Source organism: Vombatus ursinus, unplaced genomic scaffold (genome assembly GCF_900497805.2).
Source record: "Vombatus ursinus unplaced genomic scaffold, bare-nosed wombat genome assembly UNPS02014941.1, whole genome shotgun sequence".
NCBI classification, from domain to species: domain Eukaryota; kingdom Metazoa; phylum Chordata; class Mammalia; order Diprotodontia; family Vombatidae; genus Vombatus; species Vombatus ursinus.
This window is the reverse complement of record NW_020954719.1, coordinates 9,338,029-9,359,117: the sequence shown is the minus strand read 5'-3', so window position 1 is coordinate 9,359,117 and position 21,089 is coordinate 9,338,029. Positions and strand designations below refer to the sequence as shown.

The window sequence follows — 21,089 nt, the reverse complement described above, 5'->3', positions numbered from 1 at the left end:
GGTCCTCACCCTCAACCTGAACAGATTCAGTAACCTAGCAAGCTCATTTAGTGCATTTAATGACAATGAAAGTGATGAGTTGGCTGATTTGGTTGGCAACCAGGAAGTAGTGAAACAAACATTTCTCTATCCCAAGCTTTCCCCTAGATCAGAGGGGGAAACAAGGAGTGATTGGCTGACAAAATGCCACCCCCCCACCCTCCTACTCCCCATTCCAGAGAAGACATGGTAAAGAAGGGATTGTGGAGGGAACCCAGGTTGTCTCACCAACCACTGTCCGTTAACCTGACCTTGAATCTATTTAGCAACTGGTGTCCAGTCTCCTGCTTAGCTCTTGATCTGACCACCTCCACTGTTTTACAACCAGTAGCCATTCCTTTGCTCCATGCCCAAGTGTCCAGCTTGGAGTCCGCCAAAGACTCTCTTTCTTGACCCTCTATGCTCCTGGGTGGTGCCCCCTTGACTTTTTCCTCAGATGTCACACTCAAAGTCAAGGCCACTGGAGGTATTCTGGATAAATGGGTGCCTTTCTGCATTCAAACAATTTTGGTGCCTCAAGTTGCCGCGGTTAAGTCTCTGGGAAAGTGTGAAACTGGGTTATAGGAAACCAAACAGAAGCATTGAGTGACAGCGTATTGTTGTGCGAAAAGCACTGGATTTGGAGCCAGAAGACATGGATAGAAGTCGTCTGTGATTTGTTGCTTAATGGCTCTGAGATATTGCCCATGAGCTTCATAATCCATAATAAGGGTCATGTTTATATTGTACCCTTCAGACTTTATTTTGAGACAGGCAGTAAAGATTCTTTACCTTCCATTTATACCACATATATCTTATATATGTGTATTGTGCATTTGCATATTGCTTCCTTCATTAAAATGCAAGCCCGTTGAGGGCAGAGAATATGTATTTGTCTTTCTTTGTATTCCTAGCACTTAGCACAATGCTTGTGGCACACAGTATTTAATAAATGCTTGTTAACTGACATTCTCAGTTATGTAAAAAAAGTTTTCTCTCCATATCAGATTCAAAGATGGGCATAGACCTACCCATAAGACACAATGAACTTACATCCAATAAAAATGTACTCCCTTCCAAGATCTGTCACTGACAAGCTCTGTTTTAAGGGGGAGCAATCAGAGTTAGCAATTGTGATGCTAAAAATAGAGAGGGCTGTTGCAACTTTTTAAAAAATGTACAGAAGGAAGAGCAGAGCAAGTTTTCAAAGTAATGTGTAGAATTTATTATATACTTTTTAAAAAATACATAGAAATTCATGGTTTCATGTACAATCTGCTATTTATGTTCAACTGTGTATGTGGAAATTTTTTGTGTGTGTGTTTAAATTCAGAATAATTTTTTAAACTACCTAATCTTGGGGAAATAAATCACTTGACCTTTCTGGGCCTCTGTAAAATGAAGACTAGACTACTGAAAAATGAATGGCAATCAAATGAAGGTGGAATTATTGTTATAATGCTTTCTTACTCTAAATCTGGTCCATGGGTTTTGGTTTCCACATTTGTAAAAAGAAGATAATGGTGGTGCTACCTACATTGTGAAATTATGGTGAAAAACAAATGAGATAGTGTACATAAAGTACACTGTGAACCTCAAAGCACAATGTCAATGTTGAAGATCTGAGTTCAAATCCCAACTCTCTTCCTTACTACTTGTGTGATTCGGGCCAATCACTACATTGCTCTAGACCACATGCTGAGAAACCAAATGCTGCCTAAGGCTGTACACTGCTAAACTTGACCTAAATTCCTGGCCAAATTTAGTATGTATTATTGAAGGGATGATTGGTGAGCTCCAGAAAAGTGAATGTATTAAAGGCAGCGAGGTCGCACAGGGGACTTGGAGTCAGGAAGACCTCCTGCCCGCCTTTTGAGAAACAATGCTGTAGATCGATGGCTAGGGACTGGGGTGGCGAGGTTCTGTAATCTTGTGCCCTCAACGTGCCCTCAGCAGTGGCACCAAACTTCAATCAGAAGGATACTGCAGGCTGCACATTGACTTAGAAACCCATAAATTAATGCTCTCTATGTTCTATTGCATTTTTATTTATCTTGTTAAAGTATTTCCTGATTACATTTTCATCTGGTTCTGGCCACACTCAGGAGTGCAGGACCAGATTCTGATACCTCTCCTAAAGGAAAAGTTAAGAATTGTTAAGGATGCAGTCATTACTCACCTTACGCCCACAGATTCGTCAGAGTAGTCTCCTTGGAGTTCTTCGTGCCCAAGAATTCATACATTGCCCCGTGCATGAGGGAATTCCCTTACACAGACCTAAAGTTCCTGCCTGCTCCCTGGAGTCACACTCCTTGCTCAGGAGTAGGACCTGTCTCACTTTCTTTGTCTAGGGATTACCACGTTCTGCATAAGCAGAAGTACTGGTCTCACAAATGCCAACAGTGAAAGGCAGGCTTCTCCCTATGTTTATGGGACAGTAGCTGGTGCATCCCTGAGAGCTGACTAGAGCAACTACTTTCCCACCCCCATGGTTCAGTAACATTACCTTTCTGGTCATGCTAACATAGTGTGAGGTAGGGAACCAAAAGGTCTCAGAAGGCCTGAAGCTCAAGAGAATCCATATGGAGTGGAGAAGGAGGGAATTCCAGAGAGAAAGTGTCTGCTCCTGCTGGCCTGGGGCTCCCACACTCAAGTGGGGCTAAGAATTTGGGAAGCAAGGGGCAGCTAGGTGGCACAGTAGATAGGGCATCGGCCTTGGAATCAGGAGGACCTAAGTTCAAATCCGGCCTCAGGCACATAACACTTACTAGCTGTGTGACCCTGGGCAAGTCACTTAACCCCAACTGCCTTATCAAATAAATAAAAAATAAAGAAAATAAGGAATTTGGGAAGCAGATTCTGGAATTGCTGAGATCACAGCCTTGATCAAACTAAACCCATCAGCTAGAAACCTAGAGCTTGATCTAACATCCAATCCAGATTAGGCCAGTTGACTCTAAGGACAAGCTCTATATTGGGCAGCAAGAAACCAGAAGGCAGCATGAGTGAATCAAGTCCTAGGACTTCCTGGTGGAAGAAAATGGAGTTCAGTTGGCTGTGGTACCAGAGCCCCAGTCAGTTAGGAAGTCTCTGAAGAAATGATCCTTCCTTCCTCTGAATTCCCTGGGCTCTCCTCTTTCAACCCATCATTTAGACCAGAATTCTGTACTGGTTGGACATTCTGGGTATGATTGACCATTCCTTTTTTTTTTTTTTTAAATACCAGGCATTCTTCTTGTCCTTCATTAATCCTTCTGTTCCCAAACACCAAAACATGGGTGGCAACCATGAAAGATGAGCCCTGGATTTGAAGTCAGAGGAGCTGGCCTTGAATTCTTGCCTCTGGCAGTTACTAATTGTGTGATCTTGGGCCACTTACTAAATCTCTCTGGGGGGCAGCTAGGTGACCCAGTGGATAGAGCTCTGGCCTTGGAGTCAGGAGGACCTGAGTTCAAATTTGGCCTCAGACACTTGACCCTTTCTAGCTGTGTGACCTTGGGCAAGTCACTTAACCCCGATTGTCTCACCAAAAAGCAAAAAAAAAAAATCTCTCTGGGTCTCAGCTTCATTTGTAATATAAAAGGGTTAAACCAAATAGCATGGTACCTTCCAACTCTGAATCCATGATCATTTGGTCTCTGTCAAAGAACAGTAGTGGTGTGGCTGTTTACACAGACATTTATTTTTTACCTTTAGGAGGCAAGCAAGATGAAGATAGGACAGATACAATTCCGGTTGTTTCAGAATCACAAACACTGGCTCACACAGACACAGACTATGAGATGACACAGGTATGGGAAACAATGCCCATTTCTAACACACACTTTGATGAGCACATTACAATTACATAGTTGTGCTCCATTTTATTTACACCATATGAGTGTGGACAGGTTACATTTCATACAACAAAAAATATATTTGGGAATCTTTAAAACAAAAATATCTCTATCTCTACATGTAGCCAACTAGAAAGAACCTAGAAAACAGGAGAAAAAAAAATGCCAGCACCTTTATTTTTCCCTTCCATAGTGAAAGATTACTCTGCTTTTCACTTAAACATTATCAGCATGAAAGAACAGACATTTCGTCAGACAGACAGACAGAGGAAACCCATTCTCAGAGGGCTGAGCACAGAAGGAAGGAGGGGGGTGGAATTTCAGTTCATCTTCCAGAAAGAACTCTTGCTCATTGCAGTTTGGCATTTCGGTTTCCAGTGTTACCACGTGTGTGAGGAAACCATGAGTTGGCTTAAACTAAAAATCTGTTCAGAGAGACCCATGCCATGTTTGTTACCACTGATTTCCCAGGCATGTTGAAGTGGCTTTTTTTTTCCTGAGGAAATGTGAATGCTGTTGATTAGAAAGAGCTCTGTGTCCTCTGGAGCTGGGAGGGGATGGGGATGAGGCAGGGGGCTGTTTCAATTCTCTTTAGAAGGGCCAGAAACTAGTTCAGTTTACTCCCTCTTAACTACCAAATCCAAAAGGGCTGTTCCTGTGGCAAGTCACCCCAATTCTTGCTGACTCTCCAGATGACTTCCCTTCTTTTAAATCCTAATGAGGTCATTACTTTAGCCCTTGTTTGGTCTTCACCCTCCTGTCCAGCTAAAAAGTGGTAATAGAGTCAATTGTCCATTTGTGTTCATCTAAGGGAATCAAGTGGCACAGAATCATAAACAGCAGATAATAAAAAAATCATTTAATTTTTGAATGTTTTTGTTTTTATATTTGACAAATTCACAACACCACACCAAATAATGAAGCTTTATTGTTATGACCTCCTTCTGGAGGAGCTGGAAAGCTACTGAGCTTTCCTACCCACCCCCTTTCCCCTCTCCCCTTCACTTTCAACTTCTTGCTCTCCTTCCATCTCCTTTGGTGATGAATGGTATCATCCATGCTAGTCTTCAGGACCCAAAGTAGGACTGAGAAGTATTGCCTCTCTTTTGTTAGGTTTGCTGCCCCTCTGGCTCCCACTTTCCCTGGCATAGAAATTATTTAAGGACCCATGATGACCATGAGAGAATGAAGAAAGGCAGAAGGCAAATGAGGCTACTAAATCTTCTCCCCACCCCACCCCCAAAAGGGGAGAGCTTAGAAAAGCTAAAAGCGTAGATATCGGAGGAGAGAAAAAAGCATTTTGAATTGCCAGCTCATGATCTAAGGAATCTTCTACTACACAGGAGGCCCGAGAGACTTAAAACCAAAATAAAGTTGACGTGAACGGAGACTTTGGTGAAGGTTACTGAATCCCTGGCTAAGCCGGAGTCTTGAGATGCTGAATACCTTGAAACATCTAATACAGACAACTATTTAAAAGCCCAAGAGAAGTTACTGAAACCCATGGTCAGCAGAGCGAAGAACATGAGAAGCACAGAAACCTGGTAAGTGTCTCATAGCAAGTCAGAAAGGCCAGGAACCTTCTGCCTCCAGAAAGGACCGAAAGACTGACAGAAAATGGATGTGTCAATCAGTAGAAAAGGCCCAAGAAAAAACTTCAAATGCCCTACTGAGAAGCTTGTAAAAGTTGAGAGCGTAGTAGATGAGTAAGCCCTAAGTAGTGTCTCAGCTGGCCAGCTGGGGACCCCGGAAGGATCCCTCAGATCAAAGATCCCATCAAGGCTATGAACATGCCCTGTTGCATGGGGGTAGCCTGGAATGACAATAGTTGTTTCAAGGTCATTTGAGGGAATAAAGGAAGGTCTCCAGCATTTGGGGTGGACTCCTGGGAACAAATTTATGGGAGGACGAGGATGGACTTCATGCATGGATTTCAATCGGCATTGTTCAAGAGAATGTCCAAATTTGGTAACATCAAAGATCCCTTTGAGTATTTGACAAAGGAAATTCAAACTATCTTTTGTGGAGTAGGTTGTTCACTTTTTAATCTCACAGACCTCCCAAAAACAAAGTTCTAGAAACAAGTTGAATTAATATGGGGTAGATACAAGGGGAAAAGGAAAATCCTTTTCTCCCAATACGAACACGTTATTGGAGGGGGTGGGGCAATATCATACAGCTACAAGTACAATATATATATATAATGATCACCTACCTGAACACCCAATCTTGCCATCTTCCCTAGAGCCTCAAAGAGGTGAGAAATGTTCCCCTACTACTGGCAATGCATTTAGTCCTACTTTCCTCAATCACTAATTCATTTGTTCATTCATTCATTCATTCATACAAACAAACAACAAGCATTAATTAAGTGCCTGCTATGTGCAGGCCAGCCTACTGTATCAGGCTAGAGGAGAGATAATTAAGATGTGGTCCCCTGAAGAAGTTCAAAATTTAGTAACAGTGGATGGGCCTTCTTCCTTCTTACCACTCTATCACCAACCTGTCACATCGAATTTATGCCTGAAATTTCTCCTTTCCACAGTTTTCTCATCCAATTAGAAAATGACTGCCTCTTTGTCCCACTGTTCTGGGAATGGTTAGCTACTTCCCTAAGTTGCTCTTCACCCCCTAAAACAGGAACTTACCCTTAATATGTGTTCACTTTTACTGTCTATTTGTGCGTTTGTCCAAAAATGCTACTGCTTCTGCTTGTTCTCAATTTATTCAATTTGAAATTAGGAAACTTTTACACAGAGAGAAAAGTCATATTTTCTAAATCTTATTTAAAAAAAAAAAGATCTAGGTTAGTCATGGACTATTATAAAGTGCTTAAGGAAGGTTTTTTGTTGGCTTATTTTGTTTTTAAATGGTGCGGATGACAGTCACATTCTCTTTCTTGCCATACATCCATATTTTTTCCTCTTCCTGAACTATCTTCTTCCTTATTTCCCCCTCTCCATCCCAATAGTAAACTCATCTTATACCACCACTTCCACCAACGTGAGTCGGAAAGAAGCTAGGGTTGGGATTGATCGTGGTGAGGTTGAGAAAGAGGAAGGTGTAGGATCTGGCTCCGTAAATACCTACATGTCTTGCAGTTATACTAGACAAAGTTAAGCGAAGATATGTTTTCTGGCCTCGAGTAGCACACAAAGTCCAAAAGAAGATAAATTATTGATGCCTTAAAAGAGAGGCATTTCTCTAATGACATGGGTTTTTGTATTTGTTGAGTGCTTTTCTCCTGACATGTCCATCCTGTGTAACCGACAACAAGAGGTTAAGGGAGCAGAAGAGATCAGAATGGTAGGACAATTAAAAAGGATGGAAGAGAAAAAGGTCAGCCAATTTCCTCCCCCTCCCACATGTTTACCAATCCTGTCCCCACCCCCAAACCATGGCAGGAACAGAGAAAAAAATATACTGCTATAACATATATTTTAAAGCAATACCTTTGGGGGCCTTTGGACTCTCAACTTTTTTTTAATTTGGATGAATCATTTGCATCAGCACTCACTGCATAAAGATCTCTGAGTCGACTTGGACTAGCTTCTTTTGGAAAGATCACTCATCAGAGCAATTAGCTAGTGAATATAAGTGTGAGATAGATTTTCAAATTACCTTCTGCATGAGTTGAAGTTACTTGAACTTGACTATCAAGCCAGGTGCCTGCTTACTGGACACAATTATCTGAACCAGGCATTTGTTGAGAGATACGGCATCTCCCCCTTCTGTTTATTTGTAAGAAGATGCTTTGGTCAAGGGTGTTGTCCTTTTGTCCATGGAGAAGGTGAAAGGGGGCATGGAGGAAGGAAAGGAGAGGAGGTAGAGGGAGGAAGGGAGAAGTTGATGGAAAGCAGAATGAGGGCTGAAGGGAAAGCCAGATGGGTGGGGGACAGCCCCAACCTGCTTCACCTGAGAAAGCCAAAGTGGGGGGGTTGTCTGCTTAGCCTCTTCTTTACCATTAAAGGTGCCCACTCCCCATCCATCCTCCACCACCACCATATGAAGCCTATCAGTTCTAGAATACCCTGTGTATAATACAACCAAATTCTATATAGACTGTTGGTGTGATTTTCATTTACTCCAATACATTCTGTGAGCAATTGATGATCAATTCCAAAAGCATTAGAGTAAAAACAATTGACGTTACTTTTAAACATAAAGGAGAGAGCAGACTAACTATAAATATTGATCTTAAATTAAATATTAAAATTCATCTCACCACTTTCTGCTTTGTTTCCAATTATGTTTTTGTATCTGAGATGTGAAAGCCTGAATTTTGGTAAACTAGTGGAAATTCAAGATGATGCCTACACTATGTGACTGAAGGTATTTTCTGTCCATTGCCTACAGTTGTTTGCTACTAAGGCAGCTAGGGTGACTTACACAAACACTGAATCTCTCCAGAGGTGGCACCAGAATGTGCGCACACGAAGCAGTAATGAATGGAGAGCAGCAAGACACTGAAGTCTCCATAACATGGTCGTAAAATTATTTTTGCAGACTCCCCAAACTTGGAGGAACCTTGACAGATCGCCTCTCCCTATCTATGGGAAGGATTATGCTTTAAGGTTTACAAAGAGCTTTCCCCAAAGATAACTACCTACTCTTCTCTTATAAATCTACCCAAAAAAAGAGATACTATATCAAATCTTATATCTAGAAAGTATGTCCTGATTTTAACCTAAGTCTCTTCTGCTGCACTTTAATCTGTCTCTCTCATTCTGTCCTCAGTGGAATCTGAGAAAAGCTACTCATCATCATTTAAATAATCTCCCTTTATAATAATGAAGACAGTTATCACCGTCCCCCTCAGCCTTCTCTTCTCGATTATAAAGAACCTCAGTTCCCCTTTACAAATTTTATTGACATGTGTGCCAGTGTGGCCGTGGAGCTATGAATCTGCCACTTCTTGGGCCCACCATAGTTGTGGGCAGCGTGTCAGAAGCCCAATCCCTGGAGAAGTCCCACTAGAGCAGCCATCCCAAGTCTGCCACTCTGTTAAAAGGTCCCTAGGCCAGAGAGCTGACCTGCTCACTATCCAAAGAGGAAACCTCATACAATTTTTTTGACTCTGCCCATTATCGTGGTCCAGCATAGCAAAAGAGGCTGTGATCAGAGGCTGATGGGACTCTTCAGCAGCCAAGGAGAAGATTCATGGTGTTCAACTGGTCAGTAGGGAAAGAATTTCAGAAGTGTCCAAAACTGGAATGTTTGATGGTAAGTGGTGGCAACTGCTCTGAGGTCGGTGCAGGAGGAGGAGAAGGAGGAGGAGGAGGAGGAGGAACAGGAGAGAGATGACCAAGAGGCTTTCTTCTGTTTCCTTCCAAGCTTACACTTGGGGACTGGCTGCTGGTATGAGGATGGCTGAATGCCCTCTAAAGCGCACTGGAAATAACTGAACACTTCTGTGTGGCTTTAATATGAATCCAGTTATCTGAATGAGGGGGCCAGGATGAGTCTCTTCATTTCTAAGAAACTTGCTCCCTTCTCTGTCTCCTGGCACGTCCCTGAGATACCTCCCAGGCCATCTCTTCCATCCCAGCAAAGACTCTTAGTTGAAAAGACTGAATAAAAGTATTACCATTAGCCAAAAAAGGGAACACATGATTCATTCCTGCTTTTAACACAATACTTTAAAGATGTCACCAACAGTTTGTATCCTGCTATATTTTAAGTTCATTTTACAAGGAGACTAGTTCTTGGCTAAAAATAACTGTGTGCGTTAAACAGTTCAACAGCTGTCTGGATTTTCCCCTGAAGGAAACCAAATTCTTCATTTCACTCACATTCATTTTAACCCATTCAACGAAAGAATCATCATAGATCTTTAGACTTTTCACACTTTATCCTCAGAATAATGCTATTTGGTAGGCAAGGGATTTTTATCCTTATTTTACTGAGATGTAGAGAAGTTAAGCAACTTGTCCAAAACTACATAGGTACTTGGGGGCAAAGCTGGGATTAGAACCCAGGCCATCTGACCAACCCAGATTATTTCCATTAGAGAGCCAGGGTGGTATCATGTAAAGAACACTGAACTTGGAATAACAAATCCTGGGGTCAAGTGCTAGTTCTAAAATTTACTATCTGTATGACCTTGAGCAAATTACTTGACCTGAACCTCCATTCCCCTGTAAAAGGGGAACAACAGTATTTGCACTATTTATCTCACAGGACTGATGTGAGAATCAAAATGAATATGATCACAGGATCATCGTTTGAGATGGAAAAGATCTTAGAGATCACCAGGCCCATCACAACTCAACAAGCATTTGTTTGAGCACTCATCGGAGGCACTGAGGAGACAATGACAAAATGAAAAATATTTTTTTTCACTCAAGGAGCTTACATTCTACTGGGGAAAGAAGCCATGTAAACAGATGGGGAAACTGGAAGGTCTTAATCTTTTTGATTTGCCCAAGAACACACAGATAATAAGTAGCAGGGCTAGAATTTGAACCCAGGTCCTTTGACTCCAATGTGAAAGTGCTTTGCTAATTATACAGCATTATATAAACGTCAGCTATTATTTCCAATATGACTTCCAGAATCTACACATGCCAATTAACCAGATAATAAAGCTCCCAGACTACTTTGGCTTCAATTATCTGAAAAATGTTTAAAGTGGCTTTGGACTGAATTATTCTCCAAATCTCAGTGTATAGACCTAGCCTTCGTATGAAAACGCCATTCCCTGAGCCCTCTAGTTCCCTTCACTGACCTGGTTAACATTGAGCCATGATAACTACAAATGGAATATACAGAATTTGGTTTCCATAGCAGGAAAAAACAAAAATCGAAGACTTGAAAATCCTCCATTTGCAGTATTTGTAGACAATCTCTTTACTAAGTACAAATCAAATCAAGAATCATACCTATGCTACCCCAAACAGCCACTATTTCAAGCAGTTAAGCAGATTCTGTAATTGCAGCACTGCGACAAAGTCACAAACAGATTTTTGAAATGGAAACCAGACAAAGAGTTATCAAAATCCTAATGGGTAAAATGGCCTTGAATCTCAAAATAAATTAACACAGAATTTGGGAATGTGTGAATGGGAAGCCCAGAAATGAATCTGTGTGTAAAAGCACCTAGTGCTCTGGTATTGTGGGCAGCCCAGGGAGGTGCCATCAGCTAAGACTTTGTTCTCCAAAGCAAAGAAGTATTTTAACTCATACAATTGCAATGAAAACAAAACAAACCAGGTCAGGAATAAGTGAAAAAATTCAGTTCTCTTTACCTCTTTTCCTTGGCACTTCCTGTGTTCATGCTAAGAGCTTTCCAGACAGTAGTTTTAGGCATTTCATCAGAAATATTAATCTCAGAAGGGTCACATCTGAAATCAACCGTTAGGACAATGATTGCTTAGTCCACAAATAAGCAATTATTATCTATCTGTGGCAAAATCCTCAGAGGGGAAAAGACTAGCATCTTTCTGAAAAGTCTGGAGGCCTGATAAGGAAGGAAATTTTAAACTCAAATAGCACATTTTCTTCCCTCAACTGAATGCATTTTGCTAATATCACGTCCCTCATTCACCACCAAGCATCTGGAAGCTTATGTCATCGATGGAGTAAAAAGTAGAAGTTCACTGTTACTGCACGGGGTTGTAGGCAGATTCAGAAGGAGACCCTGGAATATACTCTCAAGAGTTAGGCTGGGAGGTCACTCTACTTTCATGTTGTTTCAGTTCTCAGCAGTCAAGAGAGATCTAGAGCACCATTGCGCCTTCAAACAGATCAGACACAATCCCATGAAAGCAGGTGACTAAATGGAGTTTCTAGGATGATCCTACATCTTCCCTTGGGCAGCCAATTGAATCTGAGGGATTCCCACTTAACCACTAAGGGTTTCAAATCCTGGGTGACTCCTTCAAAGTCTCACAAAACTTACAGTAGATATGTAAGTTCCTTGAAGGCAGAGGATTGTATCATTTTTGTATCTTCAGAAGAAAGCACAGAGCCTAGCAGGTGCTTAATTGAATTTATTGGCTGAACTGAATTTCTCATGCTTCTCCAGTAATTTCACCAAATCCTAGTCAATTCTTAAAGACCCAGCCATAGAACCAAAAAATATTAGAGCTTTAAGGAACCTCAGAAATATAGTCCAATTTATACCTGAACAAGAATCCTCTCCACAATACACCAAAGAAAAGTTCATCTTCAACTAATGCCTCATTGTGACATGGAGGCAGGGGTGTTGCTGGAGGAGCCAGCTCTAACTGGTTTGCATGAGCCAACTGTTAAATTTTCATCAAGTGACCATGTACACCTCAGAAACTGGCAAATGCTACAAAACAAACTTGATTTATTATTTTGTTGATTGTCTAGATTTAAGAAAGTAATGGAGAAAATCTTAATAAAGCAGATCAAACTTAAAAATGTGTCTTGCAAAAATCTTCCTCCCTGGAAAGCTGGCTATTAAACATTTACCAACACGATGCTACATGGAAGTGACCTGGGTCTTCAAAGGCTATGCCAGCAGATGGGCAAGTCCTACCAAAGTGAATCAAAGCCTTCACTTCTGGGCACAGACATGGACTGGGCATCTCTTGGCTAAGGACCAGTCTAGCTGAGTTTGGAGAGGTTGATGCCTAGAAGGTTGGCCAAAAAGTTCTACTAAGATATGGAGGAGCTGTAAACGCACTAGTGGAGAAAGTACCCATAATGATAAAACCACAGGTTTTCCAAGATACTGAAGAAAAGATGACTATGAATCTGCCACTTCTTGCCCAACATGGTGGTGGGCAGCATGTCATAAGACTAACCTCTGGAGGAGTCCCAACAGAACAGCCATCTCAAGCCTGCCATTCCATTAATGGGGTGATATAGAAGATCCCTAGGCCAGGGGACTGACTGACCCGCTCACTGTCCAAAGGAAAAACCTCATACAATGTCCTCCATCACTATAGTCCAACATGGCAGAAGAAGCTACAGTCGGAGAGCTCTTCCTCCCATCCTCTTCTGGGCCATCACCCTTATTCAACTTCCTGCCTAATGCAGAAATCCCCTTTACAACAGCCCCGATTAGGGGTTGTCCACTAATTGAATACTTTGCATGACCAGGAAGTCATACACTGTCTTGTTCCATCATTAGCCAAATTGTTAGAAAGTTCTTTTTGATACTGAGCTAAGATGTTGATATTTGATCTGAGATCTCCCTGTAATGGCCACACCCACTTTTCTGCTTTATGGAGTTTACACCAAGTAAATCTAATCTTTCTTCCTGACGACAGCCCTAAATATCTTAGGGTATCTGTCATGTCCCATTAAAATCTTCTCTTCCCCAGTCCCATTGTTCCTCTTCCTTCTCCCTCCTGCTCCTGGAAATGTATCTGCTTGTGAGAAATTCAAATAGAATGAGAAATAAGATCTCTATAACTAAAATATGGGTGAGTTGAGCTTCCTATTAGTAGATGAGGGGAAAAGTTCCAGTGAAACTCCTAGAAGCTGAAACTAATGAATGAAAATAGGGTATAGGATTCTCCGGACATTTCAGTTATCCAGGCTGTCTCTGCACATTTACCCCAGGAACTAAGACCAAGGTTGTTCAGGCTTGGCTAAGTTCCAACTTCCTTACTCCCACTTTCAAAAGACCATCCTGAGCACGGATATTTTTATATCAAGAAAGGAAAAGGAATTTTCAGGAGAGGGTGGTTGAATCCTTATAGCAGTAGACAGAGGGCCCTCAATGACAAAACTGGGACTAGAATGCTCTCAAAGTCTCCAATTCTTTAAGCTTTAAAATAATCTTACCTGAAATTGTTATTCTTTCCAGGACTACTCAGTAACTTCCTACTCTCCAAAGGAAATTTGTCTGGCCCCATTTCTAACATTTTCTCATCCTCCTGTGGAAAAAGGGGGTGTTATTACTTCTTAGACCCAGCAGTTTCCCATAAGTATGACCATTCCATGGCCATTCCCCAACCAACACAGTCTATATTCCACAACCCATGGGAAAACCTTATCCTTTTATAAAATCATAATTTTGTGCTTCTGTTAATTATATCTGTTAATTATATGATAATTACATCATCTACCTTTGTGAGCCACTTAAGGGAACAGGCCAGATTCTTTTCTCTGTCCTTGGCTACTCATATGGATTATGCTTATCTTTCATCTGTATTTGATATAAAAACTAAATCACTAATTTTATGGTTTAGTATTTATTTTCTACTTTAGACCATTGCTGTCTGCCTCAGACTATAAAAATCTGAAGTGCAGGGACTGGGTCTATTCAGTTATAACCCTGTGCAATCAGATATTTAATATATTATTAGATGATGATGTTTCTGTTTTCAGATTTGATTATAAAACTCTACAATGAAAGACAAGAAGGGACAAAAGTCCTTGATCCAATCTTAGCAAATAACATCTCTGGGAGTTATCCTAGGGCTGGCTTTGGGATTCTGGAAATGAAAACTTTTTGCATGTGGGAATTGTGTCTAGTTGACACAATGATTATGACCTCTTCTTCCTTGGCCTTTTTTTTAGCATCATCTAGCTTCTTCTTCTTGCTTTCAGGCATGAGATCATCTAGCCAGCTCAGTTCTCGTTTAGAGAAACAGAGATCCATGACTTTCCGGACAAAGACCAAGGCCAAAACCTATGGAAGAAAAAGGGATATGTATTAAAGGAGTCAATTTCCATTCCAGACACTACCTTCCTTAAAAAAGTAAAAATCTTTTCTATAGGGCCCACTAAAACAGATCAGAAAATTTTTATTTCTTTAATAGAGAAATATGACACATGAGAATGGAGAGATGGGACTCAACTTGGGAGGGGTATACAGCAAGATTAGAATGACCAAGTACTGCTCAGATTTATTCCCAAAGGTATCATAACAAGAATGGGGGAACTAGGTATAGCTACAGAGGTACCTGCTTCATGGTAGTATTAAGCTCCGGTGGCAGGATGTGACTAAACACAGTCTATTGGTGTTTCCAGTTTAAGGAAATATAATCTAGTTTCTCTCCAAGTTCACTGACCATCTCCCCATCCCATCCATGATCAGTAGCCTTTCTCAAGGCAATGGCTATTTCTTTACCCAGACCCTCCACCATCTCACATGAGACCCAAATGTAAGTCACTGGCAGTTTTGTGACCGAAAATAGCACCCTAGGAAAGTCACAAAGCCCAGATCTAAGCTCAAAGGGAATGGAAAGGAAGAAAAACCAGGAAAGGAGAAAGGAAACCAGTAAAAATTCGAAATGCTACTCTTGGCTGGAGGAAGGGCAGGGAAGAAACTTAATGAATCATTACATTTTCAAGTTGAAAGGGGCTTTAAATGACATCCAAGCTAATCCTCTCGATTTATAGATGGGGAAGCTGAGGCCCAGACAGGTAAATGGCTTGGCTAAGATCATTCAGTGAATATGTTTCCTCAATGTGAGTGTGGGGCGACAGGATCATAGGAGAACTTGGGGGGTCCATCCAATTCAACTCCCTCATTATACAGAAGAGGAAATTGACAATAAAGGAGTTAGGTGACTTGCCCAGGGTCGCAAAGCTAGTAAGAATCAGAAGTAGGATTCTTCTTCCTCTAAGCCCAACATTCTGTCTTAAGGATAGCATCTTAAGGATGAAAAATATTCAAAACAAGCAAATGAAACACTTAATTTTTATCTCCAGAAGCCTCATTTGTACAGCTTTCAAGATACTCAGGCAGTTCTCAGCACTTCTAAAAAAGACAGATCAACTCCTCTGCCACCAAGACCAGGTCTAGGAGAGGGAAGAGAAGAAACTGACAAGAAAAGCCAGACTAACTAAAGAGGCTTCCACACCAAGGATTCCACTCCTTGGCTCCTATCATTGCCATGGTTTTTAGGGGACAGCCTACTTCCCACTCCAACCCCTTCCCCAACTGTCCCAAAGTTCCTTCTGTGAAACTACAACTTTCCCAGTCTCCTTTCCCAAACCTTTATCCCTTTTTCAGAAGGAGGGACAGAAGAGGGTATCACTTCAGTCATCCCACCACCACTGCTCTACCCTGTCCCTTCTTCCTAATGGCTTTAAGAATCTACTGTTACTTTAAGCATTGTAATCACTGTTGATTGCAACAACTTATTTTACGTGATCTTAGATAATTGGAGCTAAGGTTTTTTGCATCAATGTGTATATTACAAACATTTTTCTGTTCCCTCAACCCCTCCAGATCCACTGAAAAGCTTAGGTAACCTCACTAGGTAACTAGTACAGTTAAAGGAAGCCACTCTCCCCCAAGTCTGAAATCAGACAATGCTGTCACTGCTGTAAAGGAAAGGGAAAAAGTTACCATCATTGGAAAGATGATGGCAGCCGGGGATGCCTTAATAGCCCACAGCAAGACAAGACAAGTCAACTGGATGAGGGTGAAAAGGTGCACTTTACGCAGAGGAACATGGCGCAGGTAGATGAAGTCAGGCTGGTGCTTCGCGGGCATCCCAAAGAGCTTCAGGCGATCAAAAAACTGAAAGACAACCATTCCCCAAAGCAACATTAAGGGAGCTTTAGACACCAAGTGGTAACATCTTTCTATCTGTCATTAGAAACCAAATGACATTTTTCTCCTCTGAGGATTTCACTTTAGAACACACTTCAGAGATAATTTCTCATAAAAAGAACAAATGGATGTGACACATTAAAGAAAAAGAGAGAGGTTAAATGACAAGATTGAAACTAACATTTCAAAAAACTGCCTAAGACCACACAGATAGTAACTAATTAAGATGATAGTAATTTCTGTCAGAGCTTGGTCCAATTCATGTTCTGTCAAAGGAAAGAGAAACCAGTGGACAAAACAACAGGAGAGGCTCTTGCAAGCTCTCATTTTACAGATCATCAGTTTAAACCTAAATCGTTTATTCTGAGCCTGGAGCCTCCTCCCTCTGGGCCAATTCTTGCCTTTGCCCCTGTGGCTGGTTGGTAATAAAGGCAGAAGCCATGGTTTGGTGCTGGGGGCATAGAGTACCATCCACATACCTGTAACAGCTCCCTAATCTCTTCCCCAGTGCACTGCATGCTAAAGTCCCCTGAACTCTCCCACCCTGACAGTCTGGCATTAAGGCAAATGGTGTTTCATTTCTGTCCTTGTAGAAAAAGTCTGTTTGACTCTCAGCCTGTCTCAGGAATCTAGGTCTACAGTAGAACAAAGAGATTTAGCCAGGTCTTCCTGGGGTCAAGGGACCCTTGGGAGACCATTCAGAGTAGGCCTTGAGCTATGCAGGAAGGTGGGTTCATTCTACAGGAGGGATCAGGACACCTTGGCAGCCTGTGTACCTCAATTCTTACATTGTTCTACTTGGTTCTTCCCTGTTTTCATGAAATATCTAATGCCACAAGCTCGCCACACCAAGAAACAACTTTTCAAAAACAGCCTTGCACTTTGTTGAGGATTTTTTCCTGATACCAAATATGAGCCCAGACTGAAAAAAAGAATGCAGGAGGAGGGTGAGTGCCCTACTAGACTAGGAGAACTGAGCAGACAATGAAAAAATAATTTCTTTGGAACAAAATGCAAAGTAAATTCCCATACCTGGATTCCTCTAAGTGAAGAAACTCCCATGTAGAGGAAAACTCCATAAAGTACTGGCATTGGAATGAACTAGAGACAAAAGGAGAGAAAGGCATATAATCAAACCTAATATTTTATAACAAAGTCAGTAGTACCATTTTAAAACTGATAGAATGTCTAGGTTAGCTGGTCCCAATTTCACTATTTCTGTTAATAACATTTTTGTCTTCCTCAGTAGGTTCAAGGCTTCCCTCAATATCATCTTGGACTCCTCCTTCTATATAGCTCCCCACAAACCATTACTTGTCAAATCCTACTGATTCTCCTTCTGCCCTCTGGGGCCAGACTGAATAAATTTAATTTCTCTTCCATCTGTCAGCTCTTGGAGTCTTCTCTTTTCCAAGCTAACCATCCCCAGTTCCTCCCATAAGTCCTCAGAAAGCCTGGGTACCACTCCTCTCCCCATCCTGGTCACCTTCTTCAACGTCCTTCCTAAAATATGGCTGCCAGAACTGAACACAAGATAAGTGCTCAGGGCTGACCAGGGCAAAATACAATGGAATTCTCAAATCTCTCTTTCTGGGCACCATAATTCCAAACTTAAGATCACTATGGACGATGGCAGTTGTGTTATTGGCCTGAAAATTTGCTCAAAAGGTTTAAAGTCTGTGCTGATTCTCTTTACCTTATCGGTAACAAATGTTTATTGCATGGCTTTGGGTCAGTTTGTATACTTATATATCTGTGTCATGGAACTAGCTTCACTCAGTGATCTTACCACCAGAGACAAGGGAGGGCATGGACAGCTACTCCTATCCTACTGCCTCCCTTTTTTTTTTAAACAAGGCCAAGCTTTATTTGGGATTCCTTTATATGACATCACTACTCTACCAAAGTGGAATATTTGCTGTCTTCATTTATATGCAGTGGTTTTTTCTAGCCATGTTTTTCTTTTCTTTTTATATATTTTATTTATTTTTATATTTTTTATTATATATTTATATATTTTATATTATTTTATTTATTTCATTAAATATTTCCCAATTACATTAAAACATTTTTAACACTCATTTTTAAAAATTTAAATTCCAAACTCTCCCTCCCACCTGCTCCACCTCTGCCCCTTGAAGAGACAAGCAATATGATATCGATTATGCATGTGAAGTCATACAAAATATATTTCCCTATTAGCCACGTTACTGCCTCCCACTTTTAGCAGCTTCTTGTAGAAGGCCAATTAGGGAGGATTTCACCTTGAAACAGTGACAGAGTACCCAATCCAAGGTTATAAGCTTTGCTGTATTCCTCCATTCTGTAGCTATAAGCCTCACAGCTTAGTGAATATCCTTCTACCTAGTCCTTGAGGTGCATAAAAATCTTTCTTCTAAGAAGAAGTCTTGGAGTCACTGAGCATCTGGGGTGTTGGTCCAGAATGCCCAGGAGGTGTTGATCTCATTTAGTGCGATCTGCCAAGCCCTCTGCTGGATTCAGAAGTTTATGGTGTGGGCCCATGCACAACTTGTAGTATTGCCTGCATCTGGGGCTGCTCAATGATTGCTGTTTCTCTTAATGCCCTGCAAGAAGCCCATTTCCTTCTACAACCTTAAGTCTTTCTCATGTGGGCGCTTATTATACTTCTCAATTCTAACAGCCTCGGACTGGCTTGTCCATGAAGCCAACAGAGCTCCCATAAGCTTTGTTGGTTGCCATGTTGTCTCATGTGGAGTTTGTGTTCCACTAAAACTCCCAGGTTGTTTTTCCATGAATTGCACCTCTCTCCATCCTGCACTTAGGCAGTTTGATTTTGTTTTTGTTTTTGTTTTTGTTTTTGTTTTTGTCTTTTTAAGTCAAGTTTAGAATATTACATTTATCCCTATTATATTTCACTTTATATTAGATTCAGCCCTTCATTCTAGCTATTGAAATCTTTTTGGATCCTGCCTTTGTCATCTCATCTATTAGCTATCCTTCCCAGCTTCACACCATCTGAAAACGTGATAGATGCTTGTCTAGGTCTTAATCCAAGTCATTGACAAAAACACTGAAAGGAAATAGGAAGTAAAGAGGAAGGGGCTGGGGTTGGGAAGGTCCTGGGGGAGGAGGCAAGGGAAAGGAGGAAGTACTTTGGCCAGTGCTAGACTGGTCCTGGTCTAGGCAATAAAAGGCAAATGTCACCATGTTTCTACCCCTACAAGTAGGATAGACTTTCTCTGGTTACCTTTAACACAGCTGTCATGAAGACTGAGCAGCCCATCAGCACAAAGATCATGAGCCCTGTGACTCTCTGCTCTCTGATCCCCAGGAATTTGGGCTGCTCCCCTGGAGCAGAGCACTCTGACTCCAGCTTGAGGCTATTGACATGAGTAATGGAGAGGACAGTGGCTGCCACAAACCAGGGCAAGCCCATGATGGAGCAAACTCCCAGCATCACAGCCACCATCAGCAAGTCAAGGTGGTATCCACATCCTTTCTGTGAGAAAACAGAATCCCCAGTTAGCAGAAGCAATCACTGCAGTGACATCATCTGACATTAGAGTCATCCTCACTACAATATGAGTAGGATTAGGGTGCAAGATCCAAGTTTAAACAGGGCCTAACGATAAGAAAGCCTTGGTCCAAGGTTCCCAGAGTAAAGCCGTTTTAATGGTTCCCTTTTCTAGTCTGCAACAAATATGGAAGGATCCAAATCATAGCTGGACCTGGGTTCAAATCCAGAGTCTGCTACTTCCTACACATTTGACTATGGGCAAGTCATATAACTGCCCTGAGCCTGTAAAATAAAGACTTTGAACTAGAAATGATCACAGCATCAGGCAGAACTTTCAGGGGCCAGAAACATATTACTATGTTTCTATCATCACAGGACATGAAGTCAGACCTCCTGACTCCACATCCAGATTGTCAAAGCCTTTCGCCTACATTTGGCCTTTTCTCTATACACTCACTCTTTGGCATCTCACTTTGTTCTTTGTGTTTCCAGAGGACAGATGCATTAGGTAGGAAAACTAATACTAACAGCTAAGCCAGAAATAAATGGCAGGAACTGTGCCCATCACACAGGGTAGAAGAGGCAACATGGCTTTTGGTAGAGCAGAGAGAATTGACCTCAGAGCCAGAAGACTTCGATTCAAGTTCCATCTCTGACTCCTCCTGGCTGTGTGACTGCAGGCAAGTCATTTGCTCTAAGACTTTCAGTTACTGAGAAGATGCCAATTTGTCTTGGTAAAGGCAGTTTTTTGCACCTGGGAGTTCTCCCTGATGCATGTTTTATGTGGCATCCATAACAGAACAGTCTTAACCCAGGGCTTTGGGGTGAAAGTCCCAGGTCTGTTCCTACAATACACTCTAACTATTCCCTGTTGTATGGAGAGAGAAGAAGAAAGAAAAGGGAAGGACTCCAGTATGTTCTTTGCCTATGAGGCCTATCCCCTTAGTCCTTGTGACTAAGATTCAGCACAGAAAACCCATCATTACTGCTGCTGGGACACAGTAGAACACAACGGTTCTAACCTAATGCTAAAGAATATAACAAGTTAGATCAACAATTGTCAGACATGTTAAACAACTACTGCATTTGGCTATGTTTGTGTCACCAAGACCCCATCTCTCCAGGCTTTTGAGAGGTTACTGGTGTCAGTAAAGACAAGGTTCTTTTCTCTCATCTTGCCAAGTACACCACTTGGGCACACACACACACACACACACACACACACACACACACACACACACACACACAC

General features: G+C 41.5%; 1 protein-coding gene across 1 annotated transcript in view; it reads right to left on the bottom strand.

Annotated features, from left to right (window-relative positions):
• Positions 1-8,645: 8,645 nt before the first annotated feature.
• The window catches only part of SLC4A8 (solute carrier family 4 member 8), a 75,142-nt gene continuing 62,698 nt past the window's right edge, over positions 8,646-21,089 (bottom strand). The window contains exons 19-25 of the mRNA XM_027844341.1: positions 19,571-19,822; positions 17,374-17,442; positions 16,135-16,308; positions 14,329-14,466; positions 13,617-13,708; positions 11,102-11,197; positions 8,646-9,424 (exon numbers count right to left, since the gene is read on the bottom strand). Of these exons, the coding sequence (XP_027700142.1) occupies positions 9,412-9,424; positions 11,102-11,197; positions 13,617-13,708; positions 14,329-14,466; positions 16,135-16,308; positions 17,374-17,442; positions 19,571-19,822 (834 nt within the window). The 3' untranslated portion in view covers positions 8,646-9,411. The remainder of the gene's footprint in view (positions 9,425-11,101; positions 11,198-13,616; positions 13,709-14,328; positions 14,467-16,134; positions 16,309-17,373; positions 17,443-19,570; positions 19,823-21,089) is intronic.